General features: G+C 39.4%; 2 protein-coding genes across 8 annotated transcripts in view; one reads left to right on the top strand and one right to left on the bottom strand.

The window, feature by feature from the left end:
- The window catches only part of IFT80 (intraflagellar transport 80), a 155,278-nt gene extending 154,163 nt beyond the window's left edge, over nt 1-1,115 (bottom strand). Inside the window, exon 1 of one of the 2 annotated variants that reach the window (XM_059731095.1) lies at nt 968-1,115. The gene's annotated coding sequence lies outside the window, so the exon portion shown is untranslated. Of the gene's footprint in view, nt 1-557; nt 724-967 lie in introns of those variants that run through there. The other variant, XM_059731094.1, reaches the window with a different exon arrangement.
- A 94-nt stretch (nt 1,116-1,209) lies between these two features.
- SMC4 (structural maintenance of chromosomes 4) overlaps nt 1,210-12,423 on the top strand; it is a 71,008-nt gene continuing 59,794 nt past the window's right edge. The window contains exons 1-5 of one of the 6 annotated variants that reach the window (XM_006272857.4): nt 1,286-1,375; nt 3,422-3,615; nt 4,713-4,891; nt 5,544-5,735; nt 7,688-7,864. In XM_006272857.4, the coding sequence (XP_006272919.2) occupies nt 3,489-3,615; nt 4,713-4,891; nt 5,544-5,735; nt 7,688-7,864 (675 nt within the window). In that variant the 5' untranslated portion in view covers nt 1,286-1,375; nt 3,422-3,488. Of the gene's footprint in view, nt 1,376-2,008; nt 2,110-2,591; nt 2,755-3,421; nt 3,616-4,712; nt 4,892-5,543; nt 5,736-7,687; nt 7,865-12,423 lie in introns of those variants that run through there. The other 5 variants (XM_019491657.2, XM_019491656.2, XM_059731093.1 and 2 more) reach the window with 5 other exon arrangements.

The raw sequence follows: 12,423 nt of genomic DNA on the forward strand, positions 1-12,423 counted from the left end.
CTTGCAAAGTATCCCACTTGGCTGCTGTGTGCTGGAGAACAGTTTGTCTAGGTGGCTAGGTGACTAGGTGGATGAGAGGGGGAGACGCGACAAGGGTAACGGCACCAAATGAGGCTGCCGGGAGGCGAAGGGGTACAATGTGAATGGGGGGTGGGGGTCCGCTCTGCGTGGGCAGCCCAATCTCCCCGCATTAGTAACAGTGCTGAAATGCTAACATACTGCTATCTTAACTTCTGGCCCCGGACTCCTAGATACACCAATGCCACAGCTGGGGAAACAAGAGTCCTTCCCACTCTCCCTCGGCCTCCACCTCCTTTGTCAGACTGGACACCTGCCCCGTCACCCGAGTGCCCTCGCACCTCTGCCTCCCACATCAGCCACCCCATCCCACCTTCAGCGGCTCTGCCGTGCCCGCGGGCAGCTGCGGCCGGGGTGTGACCGGGGGCGGGTGGCCACAGAGAGCCCCCGGGCCAGGCAGTGCACCCGACACCGCACTGCCCCCGGCCCTGCCGCCTCCAGCAAGTGCACGGCTGCGCCCCCGCCCCGCCCCCCGTTACCTGGCCAGGGCAGCGCAGCAGCCCCAGGGCCGGACGCGGGGCGAGACGCGTGGGACAGCGGCCTCGCGTCAACCTCGGGCGGGCGGAAGAACGACCGCGGGGGCTGCCCCCGCCCGCGCCGCCGTCCCGCGCCGTTACTGAGGGGCGAAGCTGTCCGTCTCTATGGTGACTTCCCGCGAGACTTCCCCCGCCTGCCCCGTCCCCACGCGAGACTTCCCGCCCCCTCCCCCACCTCCTAACGGACCCTCCCAAACCAGGTGACACCGCTCGATGACGTCACCGACCCCTATTAATTAATATCTTTTAAAAAGCCGGCTTTTCGGTTACATGTGTTTTTTTATTTTTTTTTCACATTCCCTCCCTCTCTCCCTCCCTTCCCCACAAACGGCAGTTTGGCCCCCGCCCATTACCAAACGCCAGAGCCCCGCCCACGGCCGAGCCCAGCCAGGCCCGGGACACTCCCCGCAACCCTAGCGGCGGCCTCAGCCGCCTGCCCCGGGTTTTCCAGAAGCAGGACACGGCCTCGAGGACACGCGCGGAGCAGCCAGCGCGTCCAGTCCCGCTCCGCTCCGCACAGTAACGGAAAACAAGATGGCGGCGGCGCGGGCCAGGGTGTCTCCTGCCGTCCTTTCAAACGCGCGAGGGGCCGGCCCCGCGCCTACCCAGCATGCCCCGCGCCTTTCTAACGAATTTCGGTTCGAGTTTGCAGTTTGGGCGCCATTTTCGAGTGTGGAAGCCGCCAAGCTGCAGGCGGCCGCCAGGACCTCCAGCGCCGCCGCCGCCCGGAGTCGCGCCGCCGCCGCCCGGCACGCCCGCAGGTACTGGCCCCGCTTGCTGACGTGGGAGCGACTCGGTTCGCCCCGCCGCGGGCTCGGGGGTTCCTCGAGCCTCCCCGGGGCAGGTGGCGCCAGGGGACTCCCCGCGCTGCAAGCGGAGCAGGGAGCCCGCCGGCGGGAGGGGGCGGCCGCGGGGGGCCCCGGCGAGTGAAGAGGGGGCGGTGGGCTTGGCTTCTCCTTCCCCCCCCCTCCCCGGCCGCCGCCCCGCCCGGGCCTCCCCCTCCGCGCCGCGCCGCGCGCACGGGTGGGCGACCCCCACCCCGTCCTCCACCCGCGCTCATCCGGGGGGGGGGCGGGGCGCACGGACGGGCGTAGCGAGCGCGGGCTCCCCGTGGTGTCCTTATGGACCTGTGGGGACCGGTCTCCGGGAGAGAAGGGCACAGCAGGGCAGCGGCGTGCTTCGCAGCCGCGATGTCATGGTACCTCCGCGACCGAACCGCAGCGCCCGGCCCGAGGTTGCGCGGGTCGCGGGGGGACGGGCTCCCGCCGAGCGGCCCGTCGTCGCTGCTGTCGGTTGCGGTGCCCGGGCTCCCGGGGCGGCTCCCGAGCAAGGGAGGGAGCCTGAGCCCGGGTCTCTGTCCCCCTCACCGGCGCGGCGGGAGTCGCACTTCGCAGCGGCTTCGCAAACGATGCTTTTAACAAGCGCCTTTTATTTGGCTATTGGAGAGGGTCGAGGGGTTGGACTGAAACGTGTTGAGAGGATCGGGGAGTCTCTGGTAAGTGGTTCGTGCTTGGCAAGGTGATTTGAGAACGAGATAGGAGCGAGAGTCCAACTTGGAAAACGAGGATAAGTAGTGGTGTTGTTTTTGTTGGAACTCTTTTTTTGGTGACTAAACGCCTTTCTTTTTTTTCTTCTTTTCATTTTTAAGCGCAAGTAGTCTCTCGCGCCCCACTCAAGTAGAAACGAATAAATTGGGGGGAGGGGATCCTCTGGATCCTTCAGAAGCTGTACATATCTGATACAGCTCTTGTGGAACATTTCATAACAGGGGCATGGACTCAAATTGCCTTAAAATGAATTCTCTTTTACTTCCCCTCCCCCATTGTCCCAAATGAAGGGCTCTCATGAGAGTACGGGCTGGGGGTAGGTCTGAAAACGTCAAATGATTGGCACCAATTGTAAGATGACTTTCTAACCACGTCAGTTTTTTTTATCTTATGCGAAGTAAACTTTCTCATGTCTGTTTTTCTCCAAGCTAAATTCACCACTTGTTGCGATGGAGCAATTTAGATTCTTTGGGGAGAATATTTCACTTCTTCAGTCCTCTTGCTTCTCAGCTTCTCTCTGATCAGTTGCTTTCTGTTCCTACTTTTTTTGGCAGCAGTTTGAAGTGCCAAGCAATGGTCTTTTTTTTCCCCCGGTATGGTTTGTGCTTTTGGGGATTCCCCCCACCCTTTTATATCATTTTTGTGCTTAACTAGCTTTTTTTGGCCCTTTCTATTAAAAAAAAAAAAAAAAAAAAGTGACTGTAGTGGGAACTTTTCTACTTTTCGTGGGCAGTGTTTTATCAGTCTAATCTACTTTGGACTAGAACTTTTATAAATAATGGAAATATCCTTGCATATTGTTGGATAATAGAACTAAAAGTACAATATTTGTTGAAAATGTTCTTAAAATGTCAGAATACTGCATATACACATATTTGTTTGAGTATATAGCCATATGGGATGTTCATTTGGTTTTATTTCTCGAGTAGCACAATTTTGCCAGTAGCATCATAGTTACTCTCTATCTGAACTTGGCTGTTATGCATCAATGATGGCACAAAATGTGGCTTTTACGGAGTTTCAATAGCCAATCTTCCCTACTGTGTAGCTGTGAGGGAGTAAGTCTCATTTTGAGGGCCTTTGAAATACGGTGATTATAAGCCTGGGCTTTAGTTTCTATTTTAAATCGAGATGTATTTTGACTATTTAATCATGAATTTGGTTTATTTTTTTGTTATTTGGGCCTACATGTGGGTATGATCCTAAAGGGGGTGATACGCCCAGCACTTGAGTCATGGGGTTTTTTCTTGTTTGTGTTAGCAAAGGAGAGAGATCCCTACAGTAGTTTTGATTGCTTGGAATCAGAGGGGAACAGCCAACAGCAATCATGCCAAGGAAGAGAACCAAAACGTCTACAGCAGCTTGTCAAAAAGGCAAAGAGACCATTGAAGAATCCACCAGTGACATGGAAATGGGAAAAGATGATGCACATCCCGGTAAACTGTCTCAGCAAGGTAAGTCTCTGTATTGTTATTCTGTTGTGCCATGCATGCAAACTTGGTGATATGTGCTTTGAGCAGTAAGTTGAACTGAACTACTATTACAAGTTCAATTTGCTTTTCTTTTTCTAAGAAGTGATAATATATAAAGTTTTACTTTGTCAAGTTGAATTTTTAAATCTGATTTTTATATGGCAGACATGGCTTTGAAAGAGTTAAGTTTCATCACTGTTCTAGTTAAGGTAAAATGCTGTTGGTAGGCTATGCCTGTTGTCTTTGAGTTACCTTGTTCTTCGGATTGTAGTAGAATAGCGTGAACTTCTTATTTGGATAGTAATATGCGTTTTCTGGGTATTGAATACATATTAGTTTGTGACTTAATTCTTAATGAATACTTGATATAAAAGTTTACTAGAATAGATTTTGTGCTGAAAACATGTGTAGAAAGACTAGTTACAGCCTTTATGTAGGCATAGATGTGTTGCTGCTAAAATAAAATATTAAATGCTTTTAATATGCAGACAGCTGTGCCAAACTGGTATCCACTTGAAACAGTTGAAAATCTGCTTTGCTATAACTAATTGAAATCCAGGGGCCAGTTTGTTTTTTCGTAACAAACTTCCTGTCTTTGAAGAGTACTTGTGCTGTCATTACAGCTTCCAGAGCATTGTGCAGCAGTCCCCAAATCTACTTTTTAAAGCGAGTTGTGAGCATGTCTGAAATATTGCTATCCAGTTACTAATTAGAAAGAATTAACCTATTTGTTTGGATTTGTAGATTTAATGCAGTAGTCATAGCTGTTGTAATTGCACACTGTCTTCTGAAGCATGTGGAAATAAGAATTACATAATGAATGTGAACTCACAAGTGAACTAATGGGGTATCTTGGGTATCTACTTTATAAAAGCAAAAATAAAATAGCTCTTGTGAAGTGGGGTGCTTAAAGTCTACTTCACTTTTTTTTTAATAATTAAAGTCAAAGGGTAGATTTCAGTTCAGGTAGAAACAAGTTTTTCTGCTTTAGTACTTAAATTAGAATTTTTTAAGGGCTTTCTAGTCATCAAGAGCTCATCATTTCTATTTTTTTTTCTTTTATTTTGTATGTATTTTAGCAGCCTTAAATGAGGAACTTGCTAATCGAAGTTTAGAAGAAATTTTGAGTAGCATCTCTCCTCCCCCACCACCAGCAATGACCAATGAAGCTGGAGCTCCTCGCCTCATGATAACTCATATTGTAAACCAGAACTTCAAATCCTATGCTGGGGAGCAAATTCTGGGACCTTTTCATAAGGTATTTTTCTTTTTTTTTTTTTTCTTTGTATTTCTTAAATGGAGGTGAGATCTCGTGTGTCTAGTACTTACAGTACTTTCAACACACTTATCCCAAAATAAGTATTTGACTTAAATATTTAAAGTAGAAGAGTTAGAGTAATATCATTAAAGGAATTCTAATTTCTTTTAGTGTAAAAAAGAGAAAATGGACAGTTTAGAGTCAAACTGTAACTTTCTGATACTGTGCACATTAAATTAAATTAAAAATTAAAATTAAGCACAGAAAAAATATTTTTTATTATTTTAACTCCTTTTGGGGGGTTAAATCACAAACACAAGAACACTAAAAATTAACCACATTAGAGCATGTCAATATATTATGAGTTAGTTTCTTTATAAACCATGCTTATTTGATATGATATACCTTTCTGAGTTTACAGGATAAAATTCAGAAATCTGAGCTCACTGGAGGTGTGTTTAAATAGGTTGTATTTTTTTTTTTTTACCCTTGGCAGTAAAAACTAAGCTTCCCAATAGCCTGCAATTTCCTGCACTAGAAATAACAGCATTTTAAGCTATCCACAAACAGAATAGATGAAGTACATTGGCCAGTAACTGTTCTAAGGTTTGAATATTGTTGTTTTTTTTCCCCTCCCTACCATAACATGCAGCGCTTCTCATGTATTATTGGGCCAAATGGCAGTGGAAAATCCAATGTAATTGATTCAATGCTTTTTGTATTTGGATATCGGGCACAAAAAATCAGATCCAAAAAGCTCTCTGTGCTGATCCACAATTCTGACGAACACAAGGACATCCAGAGTTGTACTGTGGAAGTACACTTTCAAAAGATCATTGACAAGGTATGTATTCTGCTTAAAAATACTGAGGATTTATGTATATATATCTGTGTAGATATATATATATATAGATATATATAAAAATGGACAGAATGAAAATTCTAAAGTAATATCATAATTTTAGAATTTTCAGCATTTTTCTGTTTAAATTTGGAACTAGATTAGGATGCGATAGGTTTTATCCTTATGAAGTAACCCCCTTTTCTCCTATTAAATTAATTAGCTAAACTATGCAGCATAAAGCAAATAATTTTTATATTTTTATATTTTTTCACAAAGTAGGTGAAATTAATTTTTAATATATATAGAAATATAAAAGACTTGTTCTACTATCAAATTATATTAGAATTTTGCACTCATTCTCTTTCAAATATCTATATATTTTTAAAATTCTTAGCAGTTTTGTAGATAAGTTTTTTGCAAGTCCTAAGAACCAATAGCATGAGTCTTCTGTATTGTGACTACTAAACAATCTATACCTATCACTGCTATTTTTCTACTTCAGCTTACAGTAGCTTAGAAGTAAAGTTGAAAACTTTTGTGGTGTTCTCATATTTTAGTGCATATCTTAAATTTTAAGCTGATGCTTTCTTGTTCAAAAGTCTGAATAATTTCAGAAATATTTAGGGCAAAGTGTTGAATGATTTTTCAGTTTGGCTGAAACAACTGCAGAATTCAAAACATTTATTTGGTTTTCCACTTCTGTTACCTAGTTGTAGGCTTTTGTATAATTTTGACTTGGTGGGAACATAGAGCATTGGGGAAAATTTGACTTTATTTAAATGAAAGCATTTTAATATTTTTAGTGGGGGGGGTTTTCAACAAAACTCAAATATCAGGAAGAGTGTCCAAGAAATTTAAAGTTTGGGGTCATGGTGTGCACAGAGTTGAAGAAATAGAAGTAGGAAGTGTACCTATCTCTTGCCATAAATTATAAAAAGCTTTTTGAAAGTTAAAATATTTTTTAGTTAATAGAATACCAAAATATATATTTGATAGATAGGTTCGTTAAGAAAAAAAACAGGTTTTCTTATATACTGCTTCAAGCACTATTTGTCCAAATTAAATTTCAATATAACACAAATAAAACTTTTACTTACATTTATAGTAGACTTACCAGTTCTAGGTACAAGATTTATTGTGGTTTTCATTTGAATTTGTATTGGTACCTAGAAGCTAACTAAGTTTATGGAGTGATATAATTTCTGAATGTACTTTGATAGCAAAGTTGACTGTGCCCTTGAGAGTTAGCCTGGGAAAGTGGTAAACCACTTTCCCAATTCTTAAAATTGATGCATGTTTCTTTAAAACTTTTATAAATAATTGATATCAATTTTGTTTTAGTTACCATTTCAGGTGAACTTAAGTGGATTTTTTTTTTCTACCTGGTCATGACATTTGGGTTTACTGTGTTTATGGTCTATTTCTTTTAAATAAAAAATGTATTTAGAGGCAGTTAATTTAAAAAAAAAAAAAATCTAGCATGGATACACAGGATAAGTCATTCAGGGCTGCTTCATTTGAAAAATAAAGAAAGGAGTAGCTTTTTTTTATTTGAAATTTAGCTTTTTCCTCTTTGAATTGAGTGATAGAATCTTTCATTTGATGCTAAACTGAGATTAAATTAGGTCTTTTTTTTTAATAGTATCCTAGGTAAGAGGTGGCACAGACATTATAAAAAAAAAAAAAAAGAGGGTTTACTCATTTAAACAAGTTAGAGTGGTTCTACGCTGATTTTTAAAGCTGTTTTTGCAAGGCAAACTTTTGCATGTTTCATGAGGTGTCTACACTCTAGTATTTTTACTATAGGTTTCAACAGAACTGGGACCTAGAGTGCAATTGACTTCTGAAAACCTGAATGGGATGGTAAAACTATTTAATGGTGGAAACTGAAGTAAAGCTGTGACTCAATAGTAACAATTTTGTTTTTCTGGTTTTGTTTTTCCTCAAAACAGGAAGGGGATGATTATGAAGTCATTCCTAACAGCAATTTCTGTGTATCTAGAACTGCCTACAGAGATAATTCTTCTGTCTACCAAATCAGTGGGAAGAAAAGCACATTTAAAGATGTTGGTATTCTACTTCGAAGTCATGGAATTGACCTGGACCATAATAGATTTTTAATTTTACAGGTAAGTTTGTGAATATATTTACTTGGCAATGTTTCAAGTCCATATAATAAACTTATTTAGGTTCCCTGAGTCTTTCATTTGAGACCTTAAATTACTCTAGCAGCACATCATGGTTTGCATGATCTTGTAAAGATGCTAATCATTATTTGCTGCTTTAGGAATTTAAGGAAAAAACACAGTTGAAGATAATTCTACAAAGTTTTATTAATAGGTTGTGTTCCTGTTACCTGGATGAACGGAAGATTTGCTATACTTGTTCCGCCCTAGCAGCACGTAAATATTGGTGTATAAAAGTAAATCAAACCCCAATATTATTGTGCTGCTTAAGCGTGGCAGAGATTCAGCAGCTTGTTTATCTTTTAGATAAAATGTATCAATACTAAGTTAATGTAAATGTTTTTACATGGTTAGATGAATCTTGTATAGTTTTGATTTCTGAATGTTTACTTCAGTAGTATGTATGTATTGAAATTAACTAATATGTACAAAATGAGGCAACTCACCCTTAGATCAAGTACACAATTATTTACATTTGTTTGATAACTTCAGAAAATAAGGCTTTTAAATATGCATTCTTTGAAAAAAAAACCAAAACAAACCCAGTTTATAATCAACTTTACACAGTTCTTAAATAACTGAATGTACAGCACAGCATTTTTCATCTTTCATACAATTTATTTTCATATCCTTTATCTCTACTTTCAGGTTCAAAGTTATAGGGCCTGATGTCTGTATATACCATTTGAGATGCCCAAAGAGGGGAAGCATCCTGGGTTTCCCAGCTCAGAAATAACCATTGGAGGTTTTAGTGTGTGTAAACAGCATTGTAGAATGAATTTTAAAATAATATTAAAGAAACATGTAATTTAAGAAAGTGGTATGGAGAGTATTTAAGCCATCATGCATACTTGCCTAAGACAAGCTTAGAAATAATGACCTAATATAAAATATAATACTGTTAACTACTGGGTCAGCAGTCTGTTCTGAAATCATATGGCTTAGTGTGTTTAACTGGATTTCGGGGAACTCCTTGAAGCTCTTCTATTTTGAGCGCTGATTATACATTAGGTCTAACTCCTATTAGAAAAACTTCCTGTTCCCTTCCACCAAAAACTACTAGGTAAATTGGTAGAGTTTATTTTGTATGCGAGTGATTTTCTTTTGAAAACTTGAATGTCTAAATCTACTAACTCTACATTGAACAAAGACTTCAGCTATTTGATTGAGGGTCAAAAAATATCTAAGAGGGAGTCCTGTCAAGCAGTTATTTTTAACATAGGTAGCTTTTCCCTCTTCTACTAATATGTTCCCTTCCCCAAAAAAATTCCTAAGCAAAACTAATAATGAAAGTTTTGCCTATGGTAGTATTTCATTGGGTTTACAAATAGAACTTTAAGAGAAGTAATAAATCCCTTCATTTTAATCTGATAAATGAAAGGAAGCACCTCTACTAGTTTCTGCCCTATTTTTTTTTTTCCCCCCTCTTCTCTCCCATTCCTTCTTTGGCTCTGACGGGTGTTGCTGATAGCTGAGCAGATGAGTAAGAGAAGATATGGCATTGCAACATACGATAAAGAGTTTGTTTTAAAAACAGAATATGCAGTGCCACTTTGTTTTAAAGTTTTTCTTATAAAATTATGCGGCTTAAAAGTGGACTCATGTATAATCAGCTCTTCAACTTCCAAAAGTTTAGAGTTGCTTTTGTTCAAACCAGTTAGTTGCAATGGAAAACCAGCAACATTTAATTGGGGGAAAATGTCACTTGATCTTTAAATTGTAAATCACATTTCATTTTTATAGCAACACTAACTTATAAACTTTTAGCTATTTGGGAACATGTACTTGGACAGTTGTCTTTTTAAATTGGCCAGTCAAAACTAGTAGAAAAATGTAACTTGTCATTTTTGTGCTTGCACAAAAACATACAATTTTTGCCGTACTATAGAACTAAAAAATGCTATGTACAGCAAAAATAGAGTTAAGTGCCTGAGTGCTCTGACTGCAACATGCTACACTGATAGAGGAGATGAGTCTGTGGCTTCACATTGACTCCTCCAGATAGTAGTAGTACTGAGTTCAGATGAGACACTTTCTCCCTTCACTTCAGGTAGAAAGCTGTTGGATTTAACTGAAGGAATATATGCTAAATGAAAAGAGCTTGTAGGGAAAAAATGTAAAGATCATAGATTTCCCAGGGGTATGTGGGACAGACAGATCCTCTTGAATGTCACCAGAAAATGTTAAATCTTAACACCTGCTAAGATTGATTCTGCTGTTTGTTCCCAAGAAGGTCAAGGTTATGTAACTAACTTTCCTTCTAAAGGATGGAGGGGGAAGTCCACCCATCCAGTTCATAGAGCATGTTTACAATACCGTAGGATAACAGAAATTGTAATGCATTAATCCCATATATCCAGTTTACTTTCATAATAAATTAAAAGCATTTTAGTAGACTCTAGAATTTTGAGAAGTCAGATTAGGAACTGACTATCCTTTAAACCTTTCTTTCAGGTAAGTTGAAAGTTATGTGCTGCACAGACTGTCTTATTCTGATTATTTAGGAGATCGCCAACCTAGTCTTTGTAATTTGTAAATACTTTCATGAAAGCTTTTTTTTTCTTTTTTTTTTTTTTTTTTTTAAGTGACCATATTGTTTTCTTAACCTGATTTGACAGCGTTATGAATGTACTAAGCTTTAGCCTATAACAGTAAGGAAATGTAGTTCCTCAGTTCCACAGGTTTTTTGGGGGGTTTTTTTAATACAAAAATGTTTACAAGGAACCACATCAAGTAAATGCAAAAGCAACTTACAGCTTATGCCTATATGGAATAAGGTAGTGCTGTGTCAAAAGGTATTTTTGTCTTTTGGATAGTCAAGATTTTGTGTTGCCAGAACAAGTTGAACTATATTTGGATTTTTATTTCATTTGTTATCTTACCACAGGAATCATTTTAATAGTTTGGGAGGGTGATGAATAGGGAGCAGTTCATATTTAACAAGCAGATTTTTTCCCCCAATTTTTAGGGCAAGTTTGAACATTATGTACAACTAATTTAAAAAAAAAATCAGTAAAGAAATGTAATTAATCAGTTTTGTTTCTTATGCATATAAAAATGATTACAAATAACATCTTGAGTACAAAAGCAACTTGTAGTTTATGCCTATATGAAATAAGGTGGTGTTATGTCAAAAACCCCTGAGTTCTGCATGTGCTAGCTCCAGTACAGGAAGTAATATAGCCACATAATGCAAAGGGGATTTGCTTTCTTTCCTTACGGAGGGGAAGCTGGAAAAAACTAGTGATCATCTTCTCCAGCTTTCTGAAAGTCTAATATCATTAGATGAGGTTTCTTACACTAGACTTCCAAGATAGATAACACTTTTCAAATAACTGTGGAATGAAAACCCTCTGACTTGCAAAGTTTAACATACATCAGTTGTGCATTGCCAGATTTAAATATTTTGGTGTGTATAATTTTTAAGTGAATTCTTTACATTTTCAGCATCAGTATTCAGTGTCATCAGAAAAGTTTTCTTGAAACTTGTCAGATTTTATCTCTCAAATTATATTTTGGAATATTTTGCATGCAGACATTGTTTGGAATGCAATCTAGACAATTGAACAAAGTTAGATGAATTTAATTCCTTGAATTCAAATCTAACAGAACTGAACAGGGTGTTTTTGAGAGCTTGTAAAATTAGACAAATGTATAAATAACAACCTGACTACTATTTTCTTTTTAAGTGTGTCACCGTAGAGATGTTCCATAAATACTTCATGTTCAGTTATGTATGTTAGTTCTTGTCTGTGGGCAGCTACAATGTATATTTAATTTGTATTAATATATATTGTATATTAATATATGTATATTTAATTTTTCCAATGTATAACTAACACTTTTGCTACCCCCTTTTCCCTTTCCAACATCTAGAGGTAAGGATAAAGATGAAATAAGCAATTAAATTTTTCCCATTAAGCATGGGGTGAAATTGTGGGCTAGAAAATAAGGTTTGACTGCAAAAGGGCCAAGCGGAGGTTTCAACAAGGTGGGGCTGAAAAAACCACCAAGAGTGGTCAATGTTTAAACTTGAGAGCAACGCAAGGTTATATACAGAATCCTTTCCAGTGTGTGGAAGGACGTATGATAGCATTTGCTGTTTATGTGCATAGGCAGTATCTGAAAACTGTGAAATTAGGGTTCCTGATGAGAAAAAATCTGAATTGAATGTGTTTTTTAAGTTGGGCAGTAGGATAATAAAGGTCAACTTTGGCTGCTATTTAAAACTGCATTTAGTTAAAAAAAAAACAACAACAACAACAAAACCCCAAACAAACATGTCCTGCATTTACACGTTTAGAATGAATTTTATTCAGCTCTACCGCTCTTTTCTATTATAGCCTTACTTAAAATTCAAGTTCTGTTTTTGAAGATCTAACAATTTTTTTTCTCTCAATTGGGAGTGAAAAGTAGAAATGGGGAGTAAGGTGACAAGGCGAGTGGAAGTTACAATTTGGGTAGGACTGAGTCTGCAGAAGGAACCAAATGGGTATAAAGCA

Source organism: Alligator mississippiensis, chromosome 7, assembly GCF_030867095.1.
Source record: "Alligator mississippiensis isolate rAllMis1 chromosome 7, rAllMis1, whole genome shotgun sequence".
Taxonomy (NCBI): domain Eukaryota; kingdom Metazoa; phylum Chordata; order Crocodylia; family Alligatoridae; genus Alligator; species Alligator mississippiensis.